This window comes from Macaca fascicularis, chromosome 14 (genome assembly GCF_037993035.2).
Source record: "Macaca fascicularis isolate 582-1 chromosome 14, T2T-MFA8v1.1".
In the NCBI taxonomy this organism is placed as follows: Eukaryota; Metazoa; Chordata; class Mammalia; order Primates; family Cercopithecidae; genus Macaca; species Macaca fascicularis.
In genome coordinates, this window is record NC_088388.1 from 121,623,263 (window position 1) to 121,650,836 (window position 27,574).

Genomic DNA, 27,574 nt, shown 5'->3' on the forward strand with positions numbered 1-27,574 from the left:
GATTTTATTCTAAATCTGCAGAACCCAGCACAAAAACTATTTTACCTGACATAACAATTCATAGATTGGTGGCATCCAGTGGCTGGCAAAGTAACAGCCAGCATTTGAGTGCTTGTATTTATCAGGCACTTTTCTAAGTACTTCACATGTGTAAGCTTTTTAAATCTTCTCACCACCTCTGTTCGGTAGAAACTATGATTCCCAATTTATGAAAGAGGAAGTTGAGTCTTAGAAAGGTTCAATCATTTGCACACAGTCACACGTCTCATGAGTGTTAGAGCTGAGACCAGGACCATGTCAGCCTGGTTCCAGAGCCTGGACTAATCATGGAAAATGTTTTTTGAAAGACATTTCAATAAAAATATTGCAGAAGCCTAAGGCATCTTGGGGATGCTCGTGTTCTTCAGAATACAGTTTGGAAACCACAGCTTTCATCTCATCTCATTTACAGATGAAGACACCAGGGCTGGTCACTTATCTGGGCAGAGCTCCATGAGCTGGGGCCTGAAGCTGGCCCTTGCTATCCTGTGGTATATTCTCCAAAACCACAATTGCTTTCTGAAATCACCTCATGTTTGGGTTGTTTTCAGAATGATCTATTTCACTAGACTAAAAGTTTCTACCCTCACGAAAGCCCAGGTTCACAATGGCAGGTTTTTCAGGCAGAAGCCTTCAGAACAAAAGCCAAATGATCCCTTCCTCCTCCCAGCACACCTAACCTACCACAGTTCCTGTGGGGAGGAGATGCTGCTCCAGCCACCTGAGGTCTGCAGATTTATGGAGGATGATTTTTGTGCCAAGGTGCTAGGTATTCGGGGTATTATTATATATTTAATTTAACCCTCCATGAGTGCCACACAAAGAACGTGTGATCCCGGGTGAGCTGATTCTCTTCCACTGAGGGCAAGTATAAAAATGTGAAGTCTCTCAAAGGAATCTCATAGACAAAGCAAAAGATATATGTGTGTGTGTGTCTGTGTGTATCACGGATTCACTGTGTCACTTCAGGCAAACTTCTTAATTCTTCTTTTTTTTTTTTTTTTTGGAGACAGAATCTCGCTTTGTCGCTCAGGCTGGAGTACAGTGGCGCGATCTCGGCTCACTGCAACCTCTGCCTCCCAAGTTCAAGCAATTCTCCTGCCTCAGCCTCCCAAGTAGCTGGAACTACAGCTACTGTAGTCTGGCTGTAGTCTGGCTAATTTTCCGTGTTTTAGTAGAGATGGGTTTTCACCGTGTTGCCCAGGCTGGTCGCAAACTCCTGACCTCAAGTGATCCACCTGCCTTGGCCTCCCAAAGTGCTGAGATTACAGGCATGAGCCACCACGCCCGGCCAATTCTTCATTTTTAAAAATGATACAATCCAACTTTCTCAGCTCCTGCCTTATGATTCCTGGACAGTCACCTCAGGCTATAATTACTCTTCCCATTTTACAGGTGAGGAAACTGATTCCAACAGGCAGGTAATGTGCTTAAGGCTACACAGCTGCTAGTGACAGGGCCTAGGGGCCAAGCCTGGGCCTGTCTGCTACTCACTCCCATGCTCATTCCACTAAGCTCCTACTACTCCTAGGAAACTTTTCTCTGAATCAATAATTAATTTCAAAGGCTGCTGCTCTGGCTTAGAAACTCCCCAGTCACTTTGTGCAACAACAGTGCTCAGAAAACCTCAACGCTGGGTGTGAATTATCTGAGGCATCTTCTGGGAGATGCAGGCAGGTCCACCTCTTACTCTGACTTGGGAAAGGCCACGATTCTTCACAGGAGCTGTGAAATGTCAAGAAGCAAGTGTAGGCCTCTTTTGTAAATGCAACAAAAAACCCAGTGGCTTCTAGACACAGGGAAATCCCCTGTTTTCTGACCCCTTAAAACAGTTCATCTTTAGCCTGTTTAACAAATGTCTTCTTTTTCATGTTTGCACCCCCCTCACCCCCAAAACTCATGTTGACAAGGGTGATGATGAAAAATAGAGAGGATGTTTGTTTATTTCTCCAAAATATGTCCCCCTCTGCCACCCCACCAGATGTTACTTCCTATTAGTATTGAAACCAAATATGAAGATTTCATAAAACAGAGATCAAAATGACAAACTAGCTATCAGTTGTGAGGTCTCCCACATACAAGGTGGTCAGTGGACTCTTTTCCATTAGAAAAGAGGTAGACCACTTATTACCCTCCAACCTCATCTTTTTCTCCCAATTCACTGAGCGGCTACAATCTGCTGCCCTCTCCTGTTGAATATTCCATAAGCTGCAGGCTGAAGTGGGGGTAATGAGAACAGGGACCCTGGAAAGCACACATATATGTCGTCCACCAGTTCACCATGTAGCATTTCCCCCACCAACCGTTCTTAATGTCCGAGTCCAGTGGACTACTGTGACATTTGTCAAGGTTTTCAACCAGTTGAATATAGCACCCGTGGATGAAAAGGATACACTCACCATTGTCCAAAGTGCAATTTAAAGTAAGCTCTTCTCTAACGCTCTGGGGAAATTGTAAGTCAAACATCTTTTTAGACTTCAGAGCAAAAAGAGTAGCATTTACATCTCAAATAAAGAGTCCATTTAGTCTTTCATTCACTCACTCATTGACAACCTATGTCAAGTGTTGTTTTGGGTCAGGTTTTGGGGAAACAGATGCTGAGACAGAGATCTGTGTGCCGAAGTTTATAGACAAGTACTCTCGGTGACAAGAAGGAAGCAAGATGGGGAATCAGTAGAGGCTGGACTGAGGTGCAGTTACAAAAGATCTCAGCTGATCCTGATCCCTTGGGGAGCTTCAGAGTTGCTCCACCTCAAGGCAAGGGAAAAGGACCTTGACACCCCCTCATGGATGCCCTATGGAGGAACTGTGACCCTGGGTAAACCGTTCTCTTCTACTGAGGACAAGTATAAAAATTAGAAGTTCCTGGATGGAATGTTACGAGCAAAGGGGAAAAAATCAAAAAACGAAAAATTTGAAAGACGAAATATTTTGTTTTGGAGGTTTCTTTTACTTTTATTTTTTTAAGACAGGGTCTCACTTTGTCACCCAGATTGCAGTATGGTGGTGTGATCATGTCTCACTGCAGCCTCAACCTCCTGGGTTCAAGCAACCCTTCCACCTCAGCCTCCCAAGTATCTGGGGCTACAGGCATGCACCACCACGCTCAGCTAATTTTTGTATTTTTTGTAGAGATGAGGGTCTCACTATGTGGCCCAGGTTGGTCTTGAACTCCTGGCCTCAGATGATCCTCACACCTCAGCCTCCCAAAATGCTAGGATTACAGGCATGAGCCACTGTGCCCAGCCAACAAAATATCTGAAAGACATTTTTGATGAGTAAGACTTTTCCTACCCAAACTATCATCAAATTTATCAGAATATTAACATTAATTTCAATTAGAACCAGTAAGTAGTGTTTCCTTTAAATTTTCCAAGCATTGCAGACTGATCTTTGTTTTCTAAACATAAACCTACTAATATTTTGCTGTGTGCCCCTGGAAAAACTAAATTACATCTATCTCAATTTGTCCAATTAATGAAAATTAACTACCAAAATTGTTCGTATGTACACTGTCTCCCCCACTAGATTATATTCTCCTAAAAAACAAGGAATTTATGTTTTTTATTTGAGCATGTCTCAAAGTAGTGCATACTAGATGTTGTATAGGTGACAAGATGAATGGGTGGATAGAAAGAAGGTTGGATACATATGGATGGACATATGTATAGATAGATGGGTGGGTGAATGGATGAATGGGTGGGTGAATGGATGAATGGGTGGGTGGAGAGATGGATGGGTGGTTGGGTGGATGGATGAGTATATGCATGTATAGATAGATGGTTGGCTGAAAGAATAGGTGATGGACGGATGGATGGATGGATAGATGGATCGATGGATAGATGGATGGATGGATGGATGGATGGGTGAATGGATGGATAGGTGGATAAATGGATGGATGGCTGGCTGGCTGGCTGGCTGGATGGATGGATGGATGGATGGATGGATGGATAAATGGATGGCTGGCTGGCTGGCTGGATGGATGGAGAGCTGGATGGATGTATGGGGAATGAGTGGGAAGGTCATACATGAGTGAGTGGGGTGGATGGATGGATAAATGGATGGGTGGATGGATGGGTGGATGAATAGATTTGTATTTGTGAGTGGGTGGATGAAAAGATGGGTGGATGGGTGGGTGGACAGATATATGGATTTCAAAAATGAGTATATATGAATGAATGAATTCATTCCCTGACAACAATTATAAATTGATGTCAGCATTAGAAATATAATATTCCCAAAGGTTGAGCAAAAATTGTCTAATTGTATTTATCTAATAAACTAGAAAAGTAAAAATAAGGATGACATCACTACACAGGGACATTTTACAGTATTTCTCTCACCCATCCTCCCTCTAAAAACCTTTGTAACTAGTTGATTTACCAGTACTACCCACTTGTGGTAAAACAATTTTTGTCACCAACACATCACTCACACTTCTCTACCATCAAGATAATACATGTGGTCCCCAAAATGTTCCACCAGGAGGTGTTTTGGGGGCAGTTAACTAAGAGGGGGCTTCCAGACAGGTGGAGGAGTTGATATACATGAGGTCACAGATCTACTCCCTCTCCCCCTTCAAAAGAAACTAGTCGGCTCCATTTGTCTCAGAATCTAGAGGAAGTTGACGAAGGTGCCACAGCAGCACAGCACAATATGTGGTGGGGAGTTTTCAGCTTGCTGGCTTGGTTCCCCTTACAAGGTAAGGACTTAGAGTCATTATTTTTGTTGTTGCTCAGCTGACCTAATGTTTTGCCAATCTACCTATCAGCCAGTCAACTGCATTTACAGAGGAGCTGCTGTAGAAGACAACCCAGGTAACTGCTCATACTTTCCAAGCCATGCTCAAATCATGCATCTGAGGGATGTTACTGCATTTATTTGATCTCTTGTTCAATGGCTAAAGAGTATAGAAAGGATCACTATAGTGTGTGTCTCTGTGGGTCCTATGTTATAGCAAGATGTAACAAGCTTATTAGGCTCTGTCTTTTAAGGGTATACCAGTTGAGAGAGCATCCACATTGAATTTTAAAATTTCCTTGCTGTATAAATCTTAACCAAATGATTTAATCTCTTTGAAACTCAGTTTCTGCATCTTAAAATAAAAATGATAAAAACGTTCGATCCACCAAACTCCCTGGATTGTTAGAAGGATCAAATTTCAAATGTGAAAGCACTTTGAAAATGATACAGTGCTGTACAACACTTACCTAGCTCAGAGGTAATAATGAGAGCAATGAAAACTTCATGTTTATTTTTAAAGAGTAAGTTATATTTTACATTTTACTGTAATTTTCAAATTTGGGTTTTAGTGCTTAATCCTAATGTAGCATTATGAAAATTAAGGATAGAAACAGTTACTTTTTTGAAGCAGGTCAAATTATTTTCTACCCCAAAGAGTGGGGGCAGGGGTGTAGGAAGGGACTCCTGTTGTCCTTCAGTCTCTGCAGTTGTATCAGATTCATGCAAAGGACATTACTCATAAATCCACTCAAAAATTTTGCTTTTTGTGTGTTTGTTTCCAAATACTGAATCTGTAGTTCTGTTTCATGAAATGCACCTATCCTTCCAAATCAACATTTAATCTAGCATGGCATCTGAAGGACGCTACTTTAAAAAACTCGATTTCCTATTTTACATGGTACTTCAATTCCCTATTTCATATAGTTCAATTAATGCCTTCTTTTTTGGTCCCTGTACCCTGAGGCACTTAATAAGGATTCAATTTTGGTAATGAATAATATTATTTTCTTCAATAAGTGGCTTAAAGAATAGCTAATACATTCAGAAAAAGTACATTTAGACAGCTAAAATTAGAATGATTTCAATTTTTCCAGAGTTTAAAGCCTTTAACTGACCTTAACTTTTTTAGGCTTTGAGTTATTGCCTCATACAAAAAAACTCATAAAAATACATTTTTAAAAATATAGCAAAACTTATGTTTCAAGGTAAACCTTAATTACTTAAATATTATTTATATGGAGAGGAAAAATATTTATTGTTTCACACACAGTGTTGAGTACTCTATGTTAATTACACCTAATCATAGTGGAAGTACTGAAGTAGTAGGTACTAATATCCCCAATTTAAAGATGAGAAAAGAAGTTAATGTAACCTGCCCAAGTTTTCAAGCTAGAATATGACAACATAAATATCAGCCTATAAAGCACACAGTAAAAATATTTATTTCATGAAACTTTTAATTCATGTGTGTGTGTGTATGTGTGTGTATGTGTGTGTGTATGTATGTGTGTGTATGTGTGTGTGTATGTATGTGTGTATGTATGTATGTATGTGTGTGTATGTATGTATGTGTGTATGTGTGTGTATATGTGTGTGTATGTGTGTGTATATGTGTGTGTATGTGTGTATGTGTGTGTATGTGTGTGTGTATGTGTGTGTGTATATGTGTGTGTATGTGTGTGTGTATATGTGTGTGTGTATGTGTGTGTGTGTGTGTGTGTGTACTAGGTTGTGACAGAAAATGTGTTTATTAATGTGGATCAAAAGTTGGAAAACCACTGACTTTCACAATTTGGAGGATTCAATATTAAAAAGTCCTCATTTGAAAACTCATTCAACGGGCCACCCGAGGGCATCTAAGCTCAATGGCATTTGAGCAGTGGCTGCCACATTCATTTAACCTTGCTCAAGCCCATCCCAGATGTAATTAGGAGAGGAGTTGACCATGTTGCTTTCTTGTCAGCAAAAAAGGCAGCAAATCATCAGTTTTGGCAAATCTATAAACTGTCAGCTGATTTTAGCAAATTAAATTATGGGAAGATCACTGTGACTGCTTCTACAGTGTAACTTCTACGGCTGCCAAAAATTTATGGAAAAAAAAGTCACATAGTTTGAGAGCCTGCCCTCTTTTCAAGGCTACTCCCAGAATAAATAGTCTTAGGATTGGTAAAAACACCATAAAAATGAAGCATTTTTCAAAATTCATCCCATTAACTTACATTGTAGACAATGAAAATGTCAAATCCAAAAAATTTTGAACCCTCTATTTTCATTGTTTTGTGGAGGGTAGGATGCAGAAAACAAAGGAAAATTGCAAATTGAGTAGTTCTTTTCGTATTTTCTTTGCCCAGGAAAAAGTCACATGTTAGATGACATGTTGAGACAGCTTCTTTAAAATGTACTAAAAATAATTTGATTCTGACAAGTCTGATTTATTTTTATACCTGCAATTTTCTCTATTGATTCAATCTAAAAATAATAAAAATCTTTTTTTGTGATGATCTGAATTAAAACACATTTTTGCTTAACACCTCATGGCAGTCATGTAACTAGGACTCTGATGTGAGAATTAATGCATTGCATGTCTCTAACTTTAACTTAGCCCTAGTCTTTATTATTTGATATAACAGTTAAAGAGCAAAGTTAGCATCCTATTAAAATATTTATTCCTAATACATACATTTACTCTTTTTTTTTTTTTTTTTTTTTTGAGATGGAGTCTGAGTCTTGCTCTGTCACCCAGGCTGGAGTGCAGTGGTGCGATTTTGGCTCACTGCAAGCTCCGCCTCCTGGGTTCACACCATTCTCCTGCCTCAGTCTCCCAAGTAGCTGGGACTACAGTCACCCGCCACCACTCCCGGCTAATTTTTTGTATTTTTAGTAGAGACAGGGTTTCACCATGTTAGCCAGGATAGTCTCGATCTCCTGACCTCATGATCTGCCTGCCTCAGCCTCCCAAAGTGCTGGGATTACAGGTATGAGCCACCAAGCCCGGCCTATTTACTCATTTTTATCCACTAATTCAACCAATATCTAAAATTTTACTTTATGCTAAAATGAATGAATGGTAAATATCTTTTCCATGGGGAGTTTGTAATCTATCTACAGAGAAATACCTGTAACCAAATAATTATAAAGTAATGTGCTAAGTGCTATAATAGAAGTATATCTCAAGCCTTTGGGAAACTAGGGGAAAGACATTAGGGGGAAAAGGGAGGCTAAGGCCTGTTTTGGAAGTTTTGACAAAAGTTGTGTAATTTGAGTTGAGTCTTTAAGTTGAGTCTTGAGTTGGGTCTTAACGTTGAGTCTTGAAGGAGATAAGAAAGGCATTCCAGGCCAAGAGAATATCATAGACAAAGACAGACTATCTTCTGGAGCCTGGAACTTTCTGGAAACAGCAAGTGGCCATCCATATACAAGGACTATCTGAAAAGGAGTATCAGGACATGACAAAGGAGGAGAACACAGGAGTCAAGTCAGCTGGAATTTGGGCCTGATTCCTATAGGCAATGGAAGCCATAGCAAATATTTGAATGAAGGAAGAGACATAATCAAATTCATGGGTTATATGTTTGTTTGTTTGTTTGTTTGTTGAGATGGAGTTTCATTCTTGTTGCCCTGGCTGGAGTGCAATGGTGCAATCTCAGCTCCCACAACCTCCACCTCCCAGGTTCAAGCAATTCATCTGCCTCAGCCTCCCAAGTAGCTGGGATTACAGGTGCCTGCCACCCTGCCCGGCTAATTTTTTGTATTTTTAGTAGAGACGCGGTTTCACTGTGTTGGCCAGGCCGGTCTCAAACTCCTGACCTCAGGTGATCCACCAGCCTCAACCACCCAAAGTTCTGGGATTACAGGCGTGAGCCACTGTGCCCAACCTCAAATTCATGTTTTTAAAATGTAATCCTAGAACCAGATGATGATGATGAATTACAGAGAAGAGAGACTAGAACTAAGTTATTACAATGGTCCAGGAAAGAAATGATGGAGTCCTTAAGTAAGGCAACAATAATAGTGACAAAAGAGGAATAAATTGATTAAAGAGATGTTTTAGAGAAAGAAGAGTTTGGACCACCTCTCAAATATCTGGTGTGCAGTGGTTGGTGATGACATTAATTTATATAAGCGAACTCTAGAATGGGGCAGGTGGTATATCTGTGTTAGACATGGGTAGAGCATGGGGACAGTAGAGATAATATATCTGTGTTAGACATGGGTGGAGCATAGGGACATGTAGAGTTTGGGGTCTTTGCAGGACAAACTTGCTCTGCTCTGGTTTTAAATTTATGGCATGTAAAAACTAGGTTATTAAGGCAAGAAAAGGAAAGAATATTTTATTCTTTTCTCAGTCTACATGATAACCTATAGTAGAGGTAAAGATTACACATGTGAACTTCCAAAATCTTGGGAAAGACCGAAGAATCTTAAGAACTGCACTGGTTTTATCTATGCGTACTTTGGTAGGTGGCTGTTACTGCTGCTTGTCCTTTTGTTTGAGAGTAGATCACATGTGCTTGGGTGTAAAGTCATCCACTGATAGGACAATTAGTTCATGGGATTTGGGGTGGTGATGATGGTGAAGGTCACAGGTTCCATTTCCATATATAAATGTCACAATCTATAGCCCCAGGATCGGCTAGCAATCTCATAACACATGGCCATGCATGGATGGATGAATTCAGTCACGGAGATAATGACAAAGCCCAGAAGTCAATAATCCATTCCGTAAACACGACCTACCAGTAGGAAGTGGTGACCTCACAGGAGAAACACCACAGTCATTCATTGTCAAGCTCTGTATGCTCAGCATGTGGGGAGCCATGCAGGGCTAATTTGCAGATAAGAACTCTGAAGCTCAGATAGGACTAGGAAGTCGGTGTATGACACTCGGGGTCTAATAAGAAAGTTTAAAGGTGAATGGGGATGTACATGTCTCTAGAGCCTACAGAGGAGGAAGTGGTAAGCAAGGAAGAGATCTCACACCCTATCCCTCTGACAACAAAGGTGAAAGTCTGACTCCAAACTTAGGTGAAAGAAAAGTCCAAAGAAGTTCCAATTTAGTTTCCAATGGCAATGAGGAGACCATGGGGAACTTGTCCTTGGAAAATGTGCCACCAAAACTTAGGCACAGCATCCTGCTCATCCTCCTTTAACAAAACTACAAACATTGAAACATATTTTTAAGCAATACAGCCTAAGCAAAGCTGGGTGGGTCTGTGGCTTCTCACTGGGGCTATTCTTCCCTTCTACAGTGATTTCCTGTTTCTAAATCAAACATGGGGTCTACATGATAATACTGCAAGATAAGCAGAACTGTAAAGCCAAAAGTGAGGCTTGGTGCAAAGAGTAAAGGAAACAACTGATATTCTATGCCTCAAACACAGCCCTTTCTATATGAAACTCAGGCATCCATGGTGTGGTCAATCTGGTTAGCAGGCTGATACTGAATTCTCAAGAAGTGCAAACATTAATCTTAAGACATACAGTACTTTAGCATGTAATAAAAAGCCAAACTATATTTCATCACAATTTTTAAAATGTTGTAAGAATTAAATTATACCATTTAATTCATAAGCATGCATCCTATGAAAGAGAAAAATGATACATACAACCTTAAAATGGCAGACATTTATTCCTAAACAGGCTGCAGATAAATCTCACCACTCCCATCTTACCCAACACAGGCTTTCTGTTTAGACCATCATTTTACCAAAGGTAAGAACATTGGCAAAACTTCTGTCAATGTCTAGTCCCCAAGGATGAAATTAGGGCATGTTTCTTAACACTAGTCTTTATTCTATCATTGATTCAATGTGTAACTTTCTTCCAGTAACTTCTTTCCTGTTTCTCAGAATTTTTATTAACAACAGGAGAACAAAGATATCTGTCAATCACCTACATTATAGTGCCATCATGAAAACTAGCATTAAGCCAGAACTTTTCAAGCTCACCTTGTAATAGTTTCTGTAAAGAATGAATTTTAGAGAAATATAAAACATAGTCATTGTCCTCTAGAAACTTCAGTCTATTTATAGGAATCAAGACAGTGCACAAGAACTAGTGAGTGAATCAGGAAGCATCACAATGCTATGGAAGTTAGACAGTTCTAGATTCAAATCTTGGCTCAAAAAATGCTTAACCTCTGAGCTTTGATGTCCTCATCTGTGAAATGGGAATAACAACACCTCCTTTACGGAGTTATTGGTTTTGGGCCTGAGTAACTGGGCTATTTGCTGGTGGTGAAGTCTCAAATAACACATTTAGGGGGAAGAGTATCAGGAGTTTGTGTTGTACTTGTTAGGCGTTCAGACTTGTAACTGATCATCAGAAAAGTGATGAGGCCAGATGAGATGACCTACAGAGTGAGTATAGAGAGAGTCTATCCAGGATCTGACCTCCGTTGTGTGGAGGGCAGATTGATGAGAAGAACCCGGAAACGGAGCTGAGCAGCAGCAGCAGCCAGTGAGTTAGGAGGGGAGTCAAAGAGACTGACATCTAGGGAACCAAGTAAAGACACTGATTTAAGGAGCAGAGAGTGATCATTTATGGCAAAGGCACACCATAGATTGAATAAGATATGGTCTGAGAATGGAGCATTGGTTTGAGCAATGTGAAGGTCTTTGGCAACCTTGACAAAGAGCTATTTCAACGAAATAGTGGAGTTGAAAACCTGGTCAGAAAACAAAGAGCGGGATAAACAAGTATAGATAGTTCTTTAGAAAAATGTTTCAATAAAAAAGGGGGAAGGCAGGGCATGTGGCTCATGCCTGTAGTGCCAACACTTTGGGAGGCAGAGGCGGGTGGATCACTTTAGGACAGGAGTTCAAGACCAGGACAACATGGTAAAACTCCACCTCTATACTAAAAATACAAAAATTAGCCAGACGTGCTGGCAGATGCCTGCAGTCCCAGGTACTTGGGAGGCTGAGGTAGGAGAATTGCTTGAACCCAGGAGGTGGAGGTTGCAGTGAGCTGAGATCATGTTACTGCACTGCAGCCTGGGTGACAGAACGAGAATCTGTCTCAAAAAAAAAAAAAAAAAAAAAAAAGAGGGGCATAGGGGAGTATAGGGTAGTAGCTGGAAGGAACTGTGATATTTTGTTTATGCATTTTAACATGGGAGAAATAGTATACATTTGTGTGCTGATGAGAATGACAGTTTTTTTTTTTTCTTAATGTTTTGTAGAGACAAAGTCTTATTATGTTTCCCAGGCTGGTCTCAAACTCCTGGCCTCAAGTGATCCTCCCACCTTGGCCTCCCAAAGCGCTGGGATTATAGGCGTGAGCCACCACATCCAGCCAAAGAAAAAAACAATTAGAGAAAAAAAACAATGAAGGTAGAATTATTTTTGTACCAAATCATCTTTTGAAAGATGGAGCAACACAGAAGGGAATTCCTAGAGTAAATAAATGGGATGAAACCTGGTGCCCAAGTGGAGATACCAGCTATCCACTCCATTCACAGTGATGGAGGGCAGGCCAAGTATGCAGGATCTAAAAGCAAGTAGATGTGACTTGGAGATGACATTGACAAACACATATGCAAATAAGTTAGTGTTTCAATAGCAAACAATTTATGTGATGAAGAGAGGAGAGAAGTGAGAAAACATGTTATTATTTAATTTAGTTTAATTTAATTTTGAGATGGAGTACAACGGGCTGGAGTGCAATGGCACGAACTCGGCTCACTGCAACCTTCGCCTCCCAGGTTCAAGTGATTCTCTTGCCCCAGCCTCCCGAGTAGCTGGGATTACAGGTGCCCGCCACCACGCCAGGCTAATTTTGTATTTTTAGTAGAGACAGGTTTCACCATGTTGGTCAGACTGGTCTCTAACTCCTGACCTCAGGTGATCTGCTCACTTCGGCCTCCCAAAGTACTGAGATTACAGGCCTGAGCCACCGCACCTAGCCATAATTTTATTATTTCACAGAGTTCTAACACCTCTGCCTGTCTGCCTGTCTGTCTCTCTCTGTCTTTTCATCAAATAATGATTGTGTACCATGAACTGAGTGGTATGATTAACTACACCCTTGGTTGGAATCTAAGGTCCAAAATAAAAAGACCTCATGATCACCGTTTGCTCCTCAAAATCTTTAATCCTCCTGAACTGTTCCCATTTAGGTTTACTGTGACTGGAACTGCTTCTTCCTTAATGTCTACTAGGACCTTAGAATGTTTAATAATAAATAGTCCCATAACACTGGGGAAGGAGATCCCTAGTGAAGAGCTGCAGAGCTACAAGGCGTTGGCTTTTGACACTGACTCTTTCCACTTTTCTTTATAAAGCACGAGTCAGCTCAGCTCTTCATATAATTATCAGGCACTACATACCAAGTGAAAGCAGCATGTCATGCTCACCTTGGACTAAGTACTATACTAGATTGTTTACTTTTTTTTTTTTTTTTTTTGAGACGGAGTCTCGCTCTGTCGCCCAGGCTGGAGTGCAGTGGCTGGATCTCAGCTCACTGCAAGCTCCGCCTCCTGGGTTCACGCCATTCTCCTGCCTCAGCCTCCCGAGTAGCTGGGATTACAGGCGCCCGCCACCTCGCCCGGCTAGTTTTTTGTATTTTTTTAGTAGAGACGGGGTTTCACCGTGTTAGCCAGGATGGTCTCGATCTCCCGACCTTGTGATCCACCCGTCTCGGCCTCCCAATGTGCTGGGATTACAGGCTTGAGCCACCGCGCCCGGCCAGATTGTTTACACTTTTTAAAAACATTTTCTCAATGACTCTATGAGATGAATACTATTGTTTTTCCTATTTTTATGGTAAGAAAACTCACACACATAAATTGCCCAAGTTTGTGCTGTTAGTAGTGGAGAAGCCAGGATTCCAACCCAGTCAATGTGGCTCGTGTGTGCGTGTTACCACTGCATCCCATGCCACCCAGGTTAGGGACGCAGAGATGATTATAAACAGCTCCTCTCTGCAACAGGTTCAGATGGTACAAAGCCTAAGGGTCTATTGACAGATAAGACAATCAAGAGCAAGAATGTTCTCAGAAAGCTTGAACCCTCACTCCAAACTTATCAAATAAGACTGATGAGGGAGAATATGAAATCTGAACTTTGGTTCCAAAATGAAATGCATCATCAACACAGGATAGGGAGACGTGATGTGACACAAATTCTCTGAAGAAGTTCTGGGTGTTTTGGGTGACTGCCTCAACAGGAGCCTAGTGAGATGTTACAGCTCAAGGGTGAAACCCTGGGCTTAATAGAACAAGGAAGTCCAGAGGGTGGATGGCAATGCAAGTGAACGTCCCCCTATGCTCTCGCCAGCTCTGATGACACATGAGTCCCCTGTCCCATGCAGAGACATATTTTTGGAGGGACATTGACAAACTACAGTATATTCACATGTGGCTGTTGGGAAGTGGTGAAGAAATGCTAATGAAACTAAAGGCATAGTTTCTTTCATTATTTGACCATGCTATGGAAAAGACATTTATCTTCGGAAGACCCAGTCCGACTAAGGGCATAAGGGCTTGGACACAGTGGTACAGTAGAATGTCTTCTGGAAGTCTTTGAAAGTGAGATTGATACTCATCTTCCTGTTCCATGTGGTTTTTCAGCAGCAGAGAGTTGGTCCTAAGTATCTGAGGAGCAGCCACAGAGCTCTGGAATTTTATTCATTACACTGCAAATGTGGGCTCTGGGAACAGGATGCTCTGAACACTTAGGCCTGGGGTCAGGAGAACCGATGTGTGGGCCCCACCAAGAATTCCGAGTTAATTAGTAGTGAATGAGGCCAGGACACAAACTCCCTCAGTGAGTCTAATGTACTGCCAAGGTGGAGGACCACTGGCTTTCCTACCTTCTTAATATGGATGTCATGAGGACACAAAATAGGGACTTACTGGCTTCTTAAACCTTTACTATCAGCAAAAATCCCTTAGAAGAAATTCTATTGTCATTCTCTATTAATATCCTTATGACTCAATTATGGATTGATGTCACAGAGGAGAATATTTCCAAATGGCCAAACCTAAGCAGAATTCTGGCCTTATGCCCCAATGCTTTTTTTGGAAAGCACAGATCTCTTTTTATTGCCTCCTTGTTGTTCATTTTGGTATTGGTGGATGATATGGGTGTTTTTCCATTAGAACTTCAGCAAACAGTTTCCCATGAAAGCTTACAGGAACACAATACAATAATTCTGGGTTATTTCTGCTAGAGGCTAGATTCAAATTAATGACCTAGGAATGGAACAAACAAAAAAGTAGACGCCAATTAATTCCCAGAGCTCTCCAAAGCACTTTTCCTAACACTTAAAATTTATCACAATAAACTCTCCTGGTTTCTTTTTTGTTGTTGTTGTTAAGGTTTAAGATGATGCAGTAAAACTTGTTGTATTTGCTATTCATAATTTATAGCCCCACGGTATTCTTCTGTTTATAAAAGTGTTTTATACCTTCATTGATAAGAATTGCCTTTTCCTCAGGAAAAATAATTTCATTTAAAATATGAAGGCATAATGAATGGCAATAAGCATGCCAAATCAGTAGGAATGCCAGTTTATTTTTCCATCAGTTTCTTTTTTGGGGAGATAAATGTGAGCTACTTAGAACCAATTGTTCATCATTCTCTGGGGGTTGTGATTTGGAGAAATTAGACTCATGTTTGTCTGCAGAAAGCTCGGCTGTGGAATACTGAATTGAATGAAATCTTAGGACATTCTCCCTCTGGTGTAGAAGCTCTTGGACAGGTGGGACTTAGCTACTTGCCCTGAACTCCGCAGTTCACCAGAGCACCATGATTACAACATTCTTTCTTAGAATCCTAGACACACAACTTGAAGGTACTAGATGCTCTTTTATAAGCTGAGGCCAGAAAGGTTGCATTTTCTGGGGTCTTGTGGCTTAGATAGGCTGACGTGGTTACATAAGCATGGCCTTTGCCATCCACAGCCCTGGGTACAGATCCCAGCTCCATGACCTCTGTGACCTTGAGCCTCTATTCCCTGGTCTGTAAAAGTGAGCACAATTCTTCCTTTCTGGGATTAGTTTGAAAATTAAATTCCAGCCGGGCACAGTGGCTCACATCTGTAATCCCAGCACTTTGGGAGGCCGAGGTGGGCAGATCACTTGAGGTCAGGGGTTTGAGACCAGCCCGGCCAACATGGTAAAATCGCGTCTCTACTAAAAACACAAAAACTAGCCAGGCGTGGTGGTACGTGTCTGTAATCCCAGCTACTCAGGAGGCTGAGGCACAAGAATTGCTTGAACCCAGGAGGCGGAGGAGGTAGTGAGCCAAGATCACACCACTGTACTCTAGCCTGGGCAACAGAGTGAGACTCTGTCTCAAAAAAAAAAAAAAAAAAAATTAAATTAAATACAGGTAAATGGCGTGGCACAGTTCCTGGCATATGGCAGAGCAAGTGCCCAACACTGGTTGAACTGTAGTTCGACCTTCCCTTTCTTTCGTCAAAATCCTACCCCTTCCTTCAGACCTGGTTCCAGGGTCCCTTTCTTCAAGAGATGTCATTACTGCTCCTGCTCTCAGTTCTTGCCTCTCCCCTCCCATTTTGTTTGTATTTGCTTATTTTTTGGTTTCTAGAAGAAATAGATAATACATGATTGAACGAATGAACGAGACAAAATCCCCGAGACAGTGTGGCCACCCCAGGCCTGACCATCCTCATTTCTCTTCCCCCGCAGAGGCCTCTCTGACTAACCACACAGAAACCATCACCGTGGAGGAAGGCCAGACGCTCACTCTAAAGTGTGTCACTTCTCTGAGGAAGTCCTCCTCCCTCCAGTGGCTGACCCCCTCAGGGTTCACCATTTTTTTAAATGAGTATCCTGGTAAGTGAAAGAAAGAAAGAAAAATGCCACCAGACCTCAACCTGAGGGATTTTCCAGCCGGACAGGTTGGTGGGACAGAAAGCCTGCATGAGTCACCCAAGGGGTGAACTCAGCCCACCTACTGTTACACGTGAATCATGCCTCCAAAGCCTGTTATTATAGACGCGGTGGCTTGCTGGGGGCAGGAACTGTGAAATGGAAACCCCACCAGAATGGTTGTTAAAGGGGGTTCAAATTACAAAGCACATTTCCATGTCCCCACTCCACACTCACATCACTTTTTCACTCTCAGTAACCATCCCACAACCACAGCACAATGACAGACAGGCAGCCAACTGCCTGGGAGCTCGGTCCTCATGCAGCCACCACCACCACCCCACATAGGAAGCCAGCTGCTTCATTTTCCATCTGAGCAATCCAAAGGCACATTACAAAGCTCCCTTCCAGATAGCTCTTCTTCTCCTGTTGGTCTTAACACAAAATCAAGATTTTTAAGCAATAGAAACAGACAGGATGTATTAATGTGGAAATGAGGACAGTCATTTCTCTCTTCACAAACACACATGAAGAAAGTACAAGATGTCTTGAGATGGAAAAAGACTCTTAAAAGTCTCTTGGGTTCATCTCTTTGACATTAGGCAGGGTTTTACTAAACCCTAGATCATTTTATATCTCCATTTAATATTGCTAACTCCCAAATACTTGAAAAAGTCTAAAACACATTTCAATCTTATTTACAAAGCAGAGCCTCTTAAAACATGTCATGCTGGCTGGGCGTGGTGGCTCATGCCTGTAATCCCAGCACTTTGGGAGACTGAGGCGGGCAGATCATTTTGAGGTCAGGAGTTCAAGACCAGCCTGGTCAACAAGGTGAAACCCTGTCTCTACCAAAAATACAAAAAAATTAGCTGGGCGTGGTGGAGCACTCCTGTAATCCCAGCTACTGGGGGAGGCTGAGGCAGGAGAATCACTTGAACCCAGGAGATGACAGTTGCAGTGAGCTGAGATAGTGCCACTGCACTCCAGCCTGGGCAACAGAGCAGGACTCTTGTCTCTAAAAAAAAAAAATTGTTATGCTTTAAAAGCATTATTAGATACTGATGTGTTAACATAAAGAAATATGTTATTTCAAGCTAAATCAACTAGTAATACTAGATTCCAGTAGAAGTAAATACTGTCAAAAGTTCTGAGGGAAAAACATTTTAAATAGAGATAATTCTGTTACACAATGCTGTTTGCTGTTTTGTTTCTGGTTTCGGTAAACTAGGAGAGGAGGGACTCTCGGGTTTCTGCAGCAGAATGGCTTGATCTAGCTCAGTGGGTCCCCACCTGGAATGATCTTGCCTTCCAGTGGACACTGGACAAGGTCTGGAGATAGTTTTGATTGTGCCAAATGTAGAAAGTGGGTGGTACTTCTGGTATCTAGTGGGTAGAGACCAAGGATCCATCAGATACCTTTCCTCATAACAGCTCTATTTCCCTCTTGTACAGCTTTTAAAAATTCCAGATACCAGCTTCTTCATCACTCGGCCAATCAGCTCTCCATCAGTGTGTCTAACATAACCCTGCAAGACGAAGGCGTGTACAAGTGCTTACATTACAGTGACTCTGTGAGCACAAAGGAAGTGAAAGTGATTGTGCTGGGTAGGTACTTGCAAGTAAACCCAGTAGGGGAGCAATATGGATAGGAACACGATACGTCATTTTTAAACTGAACCTTTTAGTTTAAAAATGTTGCCTAGAGCAAGGCATTGCCTGGGACACCTCTGCCATCTTGTATTGAAAGGAAACAGAAGAGAGCATTTTGAGAAGCAAGCCCTAGACTGAACTGTGAACTTGAGAAATTTGTCTTTGACAGCAACTAAATTTTCTCTCCGGGGAACTAAAAGAAAAGAAAATTAATATCTGATGAGCTGCAACTATGTGCCAGGCACCATGTGAGGCTCTAGGGAACCAAAGATGAATTAGGCACGATCTCTGCCCATAAGGAGTCTGCGCACCAGCTCGGGAAGGAAAACATGTATGCAAATGAAGTGGAACCTCGTGACAGCAAATCCTAAGATAGAATGAATTCAGATGTAGCTGCACTGCTTGATCTGCTCAAATCCTCTCTGCCAAACAATTCCTCTTTTCTGTAGGAGGGTGGGATTAGGAGGTGCAGATAAGAAGTGACAGCCTCCTAATTGCCTAGGACTCACTCAGTTCTACAGATGATCAGCTGTGTCCAGTACGTGTCTTACTATCCTTACTCGTTTTGTCTTTTGTGGCAGAGCAGATCGATTAAAAACATTGCTTTTTATTGATCTCTGAGTAACATCATCCCGCATATCACACAAATGAATGTCTTAGACTTCTCTTGTTGAATTACTGCAGTGTGGTGCCTGCCATTGGGTAAAAGCATGATGCGAAAGTAGCTGGGGAGGAGTGGCTCTCCAGGGGGTTTTGAGAACCACCGTGACTCAGCTCAACGTTGTCTTTTTGTAAGGGAGCACACATCCTGGCTCGGCTGCTTGTGTGCCCTTCTGGGCTCTCTTAACACCCCATGCATACTCTGTCATTGCCCTCAACACACAATCTTTTCATTAACAGTTTAGGGGCTGAAGCTACCACCAGACTATTAGCTCCTTGAATCACATCTTTTTCATCTTCGTATTGCCAACAAGTAACACATCTAATGTATATTTGGAGCTAAGCAGTGCCTTTACGAGGTCTTAATGGCAGATGGGTGGGTGAGTTAAGAAAACGGGGAAGAGTTCAGTTCTGGACCGAAGTGAAAGTAGAATGGGAAAGAGGAAGAAGCAAGCCTAACTAAAAAGTATTTCCAAGACAGAGGTATAAAGAAAAAGACGAACGTGCCCTTTATAAGATAAACGAACCTTTTTTTTTTTTTTTTTTTTTTTTTGAGATGGAGTCTCGCTCTGTTGCCCGGGCTGGAGTACAGTGGCGCGATCTCGGCTCACTGCAACCTCCCCTTCCCAGGTTCAAGCGATTCTCCTGCCTCAGCCTCCCGAGTAGTTGGGATTATAGGTGTGCGCCACTATGCCCAGCTAATTTTTGTATTTTTAGTAGAGATGGGGGTTTCACCATGTTGATTGGCCAGGATGGTCTCGATCTCCTGTCCTCGTGATCCGCCTGCCTCGGCCTCCCAAAGTGCTGGGATTACAGGCGTGAGTTAACTCGCCCGGCCTCATATATCACATTTTAAGAATTGTTGCTACATTGCTTGTTTGGGAATTTTCAGAGACTCACAACACACTGAGTAATACACATTCTGGCTTCAGCCAAAGTTGCTTTGCAAGCACATAAAAGCCCTTTAACATGGCTGTATTCTGGAACAGATTAAGTTAAAAACATGGGCCGGGCCCAGTGGCTCACGCTTGTAATCCCAGCACTTTGGGAAGTGGAGGTGGGCGGATCATTTGAGGTCGGGAGCTGGAGACCAGCTCAGCCAACATGGAGAAATCCCGTCTCTACGAAAAATACAAAAATTAGCTGGGTGTGGTGGTAGGCGCCTGTAATCTCAGCTACTCAGGAGGCTGAGGCAGGAGAATTGCGTGAACCTGGGAGGTGGGGGTTGCAGTGAGCTGAGATCTTGCCACTACACTCCAGCGTGGGCAACAGAGGGAGACTCTGTCTTTAAAAAAACAAAACAAAACAAAAACAAAACAAAACAAAAAAAAACAAAAGGCCCATTAATTAGAGTATACCCTACAACAATCACCTACAGATTATTAGGCTCTGTGCTATGTTGAGATATGCAGACTCATACCTAATTAAACACAGAAAAATCCATTTTCTTCTAGCAACTCCTTTCAAGCCAATCCTGGAAGCTTCAGTTATCAGAAAGCAAAATGGAGAAGAACATGTTGTACTCATGTGCTCCGCCATGAGAAGCAAGCCCCCTCCGCAGATAACCTGGCTACTTGGGAATGGCGTGGAGGTCTCCGGTAAGTGGAGAAACGGTTCTCTTCTTTGTCTTCCTTCCTGCTCAAATTTCCAGGGGATTTTTAAATGTTTTGGCACCCTCTAGTGGCAGAAGGTGCCAGAAGACACCATTTAATATTCTATTAGTTCTTTTCCAGACAAATTATTCTTACAACCAATCAACATTATGCCTTAATCTTGAAAGGCTAATCACAGATAATGAAAATGTTTTTGTTTAAAACAGGTAAAAATCTAAAGTGAACTGTAATGACTTCTTAAAATTTCACAAAATTTTCTAAAATAAGTAAATACAGAAGTATAACATCTCAGGCTGGGTGCAGTGGCTCACGCCTGTAATCCCAGCACTTTGGGAGGCCGAGGTGGGCGGATCACCTGAGGTCAGGAGTACGAGACCAGCCTGACCAACATGGAGAACCCTTGTCTCTACTAAAAATACAGAATTAGCCGGGTGTGGTGGCGCATGCTTGTACTCAGGAGGCTGAGGCAAGAGAATTGCTTGAACCAAGGAGGCGGAGGTTGTGGGGTGAGCAAAAAAATCACACCATTGCACTCCAGCCTGGGTAACAAGAGCAAAATTCCGTCAAAAAAAAAAAAAAAAAAAAAAAAAAAAAAAAAGAAGTATAATAGCTCTGAGCCTGAACTTTTTCCCAAATATAAAATTGAAAATACATTTAACATAATACGTATAATTGAAACAGATATGATCTTCCCTATATTGTATAGTACTATATTGTGTCATACCCACAAGGACAGATTAAAAATATTCTTGTAATAAAGCATCTAAAGGTTGAGCCTTTGAAACAGAATAACTAATTAATTATGATGCCTGGGTACTGTTTATAGTTTGCTTACATTTCAACAGACATTACCTTTGATATCTATGTGATGAACAATTTTTTTTTTTTTTGAGATGGAGTCTCACTCTGTCTCCCAGGCTGGAGTGCCGTGGTGCGATCTCGGCTCACTGTAACCTCTGCCTCCTGGGTTGAAACGATTCTCCTACCTCAGCTTCTGGAGTAGCTGGGATTACAGGCGCCTGCCACAACACCCAGCTAATTTTTGTAGTTTTAGTAGAGGCGGGGTTTCACCATGTTGGCCAGGTCTTCAACCCCTGATCTCAGGTGTTCCACGGCTTCCAAGAGTGCTAGGATTACAGGTGTGAGCCACTACCCCCGGCCTGTAATCAACATTCTTAGAGTTGCAAAGGACCCTTTACAGTTGAGAATACTGAGGGTCAAATGGAGTTCTAGAGAGAAAAGACCTAAACCTAGATCTGATTCCCAGTGCAGTGCCAATTCTGCTTCGTTATAAGACTTCCCCTTTAATTCGCCTTATTCATATAACCGGAATAAGGTCTTGGATCTTTGTGTTTCATAACAACATCAAGCTATCCTTCTTAAGCTTTGAATTTTTTTTATTTCCAGTAGTGAAAACTTTGTAGAAAACCATCATCTACTCTCATTCATCTGTTTGCCTTTGTGACCAGAGCCAAGCCTATACAAGGGAACTGGCTGAGGTTAGAATGAGGTTAGAAATCTAATGTTTGCCCTGAAGTCAAGGCCATTGGCCTCTAGTAGAACCTAGCATTAAATAGCCATAACCTCTTTAAATTGCTACGCAGGTGGAACCCACCATGAATTTGAAACTGATGGGAAGAAATGTAATACTACCAGCACTCTCATAATCCACACTTATGGCAAAAATTCAACAGTGGACTGCATTATCCGGCACAGAGGCCTGCAAGGGAGAAAACTAGTAGCACCCTTCCGGTTTGAAGATTTGGGTAAGAAGAACTAATGATTCTCTTTAATAATTTTTGATTTACTTTAATATTACACTATCAAACAAAATTAAATGCAGTGGGCAAAGTCCTTCAGAGTGAGATTACTGCCAACAAAGCTCTTCCTAATAGCAAATTCCTGTACTGATTGAAATTTCTCCAGGTGAGTGACGGAATTTCAACTATTCCAATGTTCAAAAGAACCCCAGTTAAGCAGAAAGCCTAGCAGAGCGCCATATGCAAATAGTGTTATGCTTGCTTTTTGATAATGACTTTAAATAGTTTTATTGCCGTTGTGTTTTTGGAGCAATCATATGAATCATACTACATCTTTGTACTTGACCCAGAAGGAGATAATATCAGCTGAAATAAACCGAAATTGTCAATATCATTTTATGTCAATATGAAACACACAGTTACATGAAGACATAATTCCTGTTTAGATTTATTTTATTGTTATAATTGCTTTGAAGATTTTAGTTTAACCATGTTAATATTCTGAGTTGAACACCATTTTAAATATCCAATATTAAATGTGAAGATGAGTTGCCTCCATTCTCAGAACCTCTATTCTGTGATTCTTTCCCCAAAAGTCCAAGAAATAATTTTAAAACTGTCCACAACTCTTTGAGCCAAGAGGTATCCTTTAAGATGCATGAGTCCTGTAAGAAGTTTGCAATTAGCAGGACTCTGAGTTTCATTGTTTTACAAGGTACTTCGTGTAATCAATTCCTGAAGTATAAGGAATTACTCACATTAGTGAAAGAGGAAACTGTAGCATGACAATGCATTTATTGAAAAACTTTTATCAAGCTGATGCTGAAAGTCAAGCTTGCTTAGGAGAACCTCGCTGTGGGAAAGCTGCCATACTGCCCTATGGGGGCTGTGGCTGCGGTTAACAGCCCCCCTCTGACTACCACATACTTTCCACGGGTCACTTTCTCACCAAACCAAAAGTAGTCATTGCAGAAGCTGCACTGTGAGACCCATGAACTCACAGACTGAGCTGCACAGTAACCTTACACAACCACCCCCGCCCCGCTGTGAGTCATCCCCACCCCACGCCCCCACCTCCAGCAGTAGAACTGAAGCACGGGGCCTGTGGGGGATGAGGCTATATCTAAAAGCTTCCTAAAGACATTCAGATTCTTCAATAGGAGAACCAACAATGTTGGGAAAAAATGCATTCTTAATTTTCAGCAATTGTTCAAGCCATCTACAAAAATTACTATGAAGGGGGAAATGGCAGTTCTCCCTTATGGCAATAGCTCGACATGACTCAAAATTATAGCTAAAGATGTTTTTAATAATAGGCTAAGGCCAGGTGTGATGGCTCACGCCTGTAATCCCAGCACTTTGGGAGGCTAAGTCGGGTGGATCACCTGAGGTCAGGAGTTCGAGACCAGCCTGGCCAACATGGCAAAACCCCATCTCTACTAAAAATAAAAAAATTAGCCGGGCATGGTTGTGGGCACCTATAATCCCAGCTACTTGGGAGGCTGAGGCACAAGAATCGCTTGAATCCGGAAGGCGGAGTTTAGTGAGCTAAGATCACACCACTGCACTCCAGCCTGGGCAACAGAGCGAGACTCTGTCTAACAATAATAATAATAATAATAATAATAGGCTAAGACTTAATTTTTATTTGTGATCTATCTATTTGCTGTACTCACTGCCAGATCTCCAAATAGTATTCGAAGAGAAACACCAGCATCAGCTATTGACGGCTTCCATTAGTTCACTGTTTTTTCCATTTGGCTAGCTGCTACTATATTGACATACAGATGCTACAAACATTTTGTTCACCCAATTAGGAAAAAAATATTACTAGCCGAGGATGCTTTAAAACACATTTACACATAAGAGTTCTGACCCCTTTCATTCCTATGCTCTGCACGGAGGGACCTGGGGAAAGTGAGGGTCATGCCAGCACCAGGACTAGAGTGGTCCTGAGGAAAGAAGTGCCTTCCTCTGAAAAAGCCACAGTGTGACGCTTGGAGAAAGAGAGCAGAGCAACAGGAATAGATTTTTGAATAGGCTATCTTTGGTTTTTTGTTTTGTTTTGTTTTTTGAGACAGGGTCTCACTCTATCACTTAAGCTGGAGTGCAGTGGTGTGATGATGGCTCACTGCAGCCTCAACCTTCCTGGTTCACAATCAGCCCCCCAAGTTGCTAGGACTACAGGCATGCACCACTACATCTGGCTAATTTTTAATTTTTTGTTGAGACAGGGTCTCCCTATGTTGCTCAGGTTGGTCTCAAAACTCCTGGTCTCAAGCAATTCTCCCTCCTTGGCCTCCCAAAGTGCTGGAACTACAGGCATGAGCCACCTCACCCAGATTTCATAATTATCATTTCTTTCTTTCTTTTTTGAGATGGTCTCACTCTGTTGCCCAGGCTGGAAGGCAGTGACACAATCTTGGCTTGTTGTAACCTCTGCCTCCCAGGCTCAAGTTGATCCTCCTGCCTCAGCCTCCAGAGTGGCTGGGAGCACAGGCATGAGCCACCACGCCCACGCCCCGCTAATTTGCATATTTTTTGTATATGGGGTTTCACCATGTTACTCAGGCTGGTCTTGAATTCTTGAGCTCAAGCGATCCCCCAACCTCTGCCTCCTTCCCAAAGTGTTGGGATTACAAGCATGAACCACCACACCTGACTCTTTTTCCTTTTCTTTTCTTTTTCTTTCTTTCTTTCTTTTTTTTTTTTTTTTTTTTGAGACAAGGTCTCCTTTTGTAGCCCAGGCTGGAGTGCAGTGGTGCAATCACAGCTCACTGCAGCTTCTACCTCCCGGGCTTAAGTGATCCTCCCACCTCAGTTTCCTGAGTAGCTGGGACTACAGGTGCACACACCACACCTGGTTAATTTTAAAGTTTTTTATAGAGACAGAATCTCATTATGGTGCCCAGGCTGGTCTGAGCTCCTGGGCTTAAGCTATCCTCCCTCCTCGGCCACCCAAAGCACTGGGATTAGAGGCATGAGCTACTGCACCTGGTTTGTTTCATCTTGTTAGTATTTAAAATGAGGAATCTTGGTTTTCTATTACTTAACTGGGGATAGGATTTTTTAAATATTTGAAAAGCAGTTCTCAAACTTTTGGATTTCAGGACATCTCTACACTCTTAAAAATAATTGCTGGCCGGGCGCGGTGGCTCAAGCCTGTAATCCCAGCACTTTGGGAGGCCGAGATGGGCAGATCACGAGGTCAGGAGATGGAGACCATCCTGGCTAACACGGTGAAACCCCGTCTCTACTAAGAAATACAAAAAATAGCCGGGCGAGGTGGCAGCGCCTGTAGTCCCAGCTACTCGGGAGGCTGAGGCCGGAGAATGGCGTGAACCCGGGAGGCGGAGCTTGCAGTGAGCTGAGATCCGGCCACTGCACTCCAGCCTGGGCTACAGAGCGAGACTCCGTCTCAAAAAAAAAAAAAAAAAAAAATTGCGAACCCCAAAGAACTTTTACTTATGTAGGTGATGTCTGTCAATATTTACCTATTAGAAATTCAAACTGAGAAATTTAAAAAATATGTATCTGTAAATTTATTTTAAAATAATAAATCCACTACATGTTAACAGAAATGGCATATTTGTTTTATTTTATTTTTTGAGATGGAGTGAACTTATTTTTGGAGATAAGTGCAGTGGCCCGATCTCAGCTCACTGCAACTTTCGCCTCCTGGGTTCCAGTGATTCTTCTGCCTCAGCCTCCTGAGTAGCTGGCATTGCAGGCACCTGCTACCACACCTGGCCAATTTTTTTTGTATTTTTAGTAGAGATGGGGTTTGCCATGTTGACCAGGCTGATCTTGAACTCCTGACCTCAGGTGATCCACCTGCCTTGGCCTCCCAAAGTGCTGGGATTACAGGCGTGAGCCACTGCACCTGGCCTAGAAATGACATATTTTAATGAAAAAAAAAAAAAGGCATATTTTGTAAACTGAAAAGATTAGTGTGAAAAATGTCATTTTTTTTACATTTTGAAAATCTCTTTAATGTCTGGCTTAATGGAAAACAATTAGGTTCTTGTAACTTTTGCATTCAATCTCTTCCAAAATGTTATTTTGCTTTAAATAAAGACATAAAAATTTAATCTCACGTAAATTTATAATTGGAGAAGGGTAGAGTATTTTAATAGCTGGTTCAGATAATTGTGGATGTTCCTCTTTGACATTACACCAAAACTTAACAAGTAGTAGTTTCTTAAAGATTAGTCGCTGGGCCCATGTCAATTAACTTTTCATACTGTTGTATTAAAATCCACTGAACTGTCTTGCACTTTGAATAGAACTTCTACCCAGGCATGATTTTTCTAACATTATGTGTTAGTCATTTGGAAAATACTGATTCACTAAGTTCTACAGAACTTTCAAATGTTGACATTTCAGCATCAGAATCACATTCATTAATATCATCATTGATCTCATCAGAAGTCTTTAAGCATTTGGAGGTTGTCAGGCTCACACTGGTTGACACAAGTTGCCCAAAATTCGAACTTTAAGTGTGACTATTGCAACTGAGAAAGTAATTTTTTTTTTTTTTGAGATGGAGTCTTGCTCTTGTCGCTCAGACTGGAGTGCAAAGGTGCTATCTCAGCTCACTGCAATCTTCGCTTTCCATCTCAGCTCACTGCAACCTCCACCTCCCAGGTTCAAGCAATACTCCCACCTCAGTCTCCCGAGTAGCTGGGATTATAGGCGCCCACCACCATGCCCAGTTAATTTTTGTGTTTTAGTAGAGTCAGGTTTCACCATATTGGCCAGGCTGGTCTCGAACTCCTGGCCTCAGGTGATCTGCCCGCCTTTGCCTCCCAAAGTGCTAGGATTACAGGTGTGAGCCACTGTGTCTGGCCTAAATTTTGAATATATTTTCATTTTAATTAATTTTAATTTAAATAGTCATTGGAGCTAGTGCATACCATATTGGATAGCAGAGGTCTACAATATTCTGACCAACTAGGGAGGTAGATCATCATGTGCCAGTATTCACCTAATCAAAACAACATTCAGTCTAAACACAATAGTTTGCTAGCTTGTTAATTAACAGGATAAATCAAAGCAAGTACAGAACCTAGTTTTAAATAGGCATAGATAAAACTTGTTTTGTACATAAACATAATTTTCTGAATTCACATAGTATATACTATGTTAGAAGATTTTAATCACTATTGATAAATTTTATTCTATATGTCCCCAGTGATGTTCTTCTTTTTTAAAATTTTGAGACAAGGTCTCACTCTGTCACCCAGGCTGGAGTGCAATGGTGTGAT

General features: G+C 41.7%; 1 protein-coding gene across 1 annotated transcript in view; it reads left to right on the top strand.

The window, feature by feature from the left end:
• Positions 1 to 4,648: 4,648 nt before the first annotated feature.
• CRTAM (cytotoxic and regulatory T cell molecule) overlaps positions 4,649 to 27,574 on the top strand; it is a 34,772-nt gene continuing 11,846 nt past the window's right edge. The window contains exons 1-5 of the mRNA XM_005579964.5: positions 4,649 to 4,741; positions 16,439 to 16,585; positions 18,077 to 18,229; positions 20,389 to 20,532; positions 22,152 to 22,313. Coding sequence (XP_005580021.3) covers positions 4,696 to 4,741; positions 16,439 to 16,585; positions 18,077 to 18,229; positions 20,389 to 20,532; positions 22,152 to 22,313 — 652 coding nt within the window. The 5' untranslated portion in view covers positions 4,649 to 4,695. The remainder of the gene's footprint in view (positions 4,742 to 16,438; positions 16,586 to 18,076; positions 18,230 to 20,388; positions 20,533 to 22,151; positions 22,314 to 27,574) is intronic.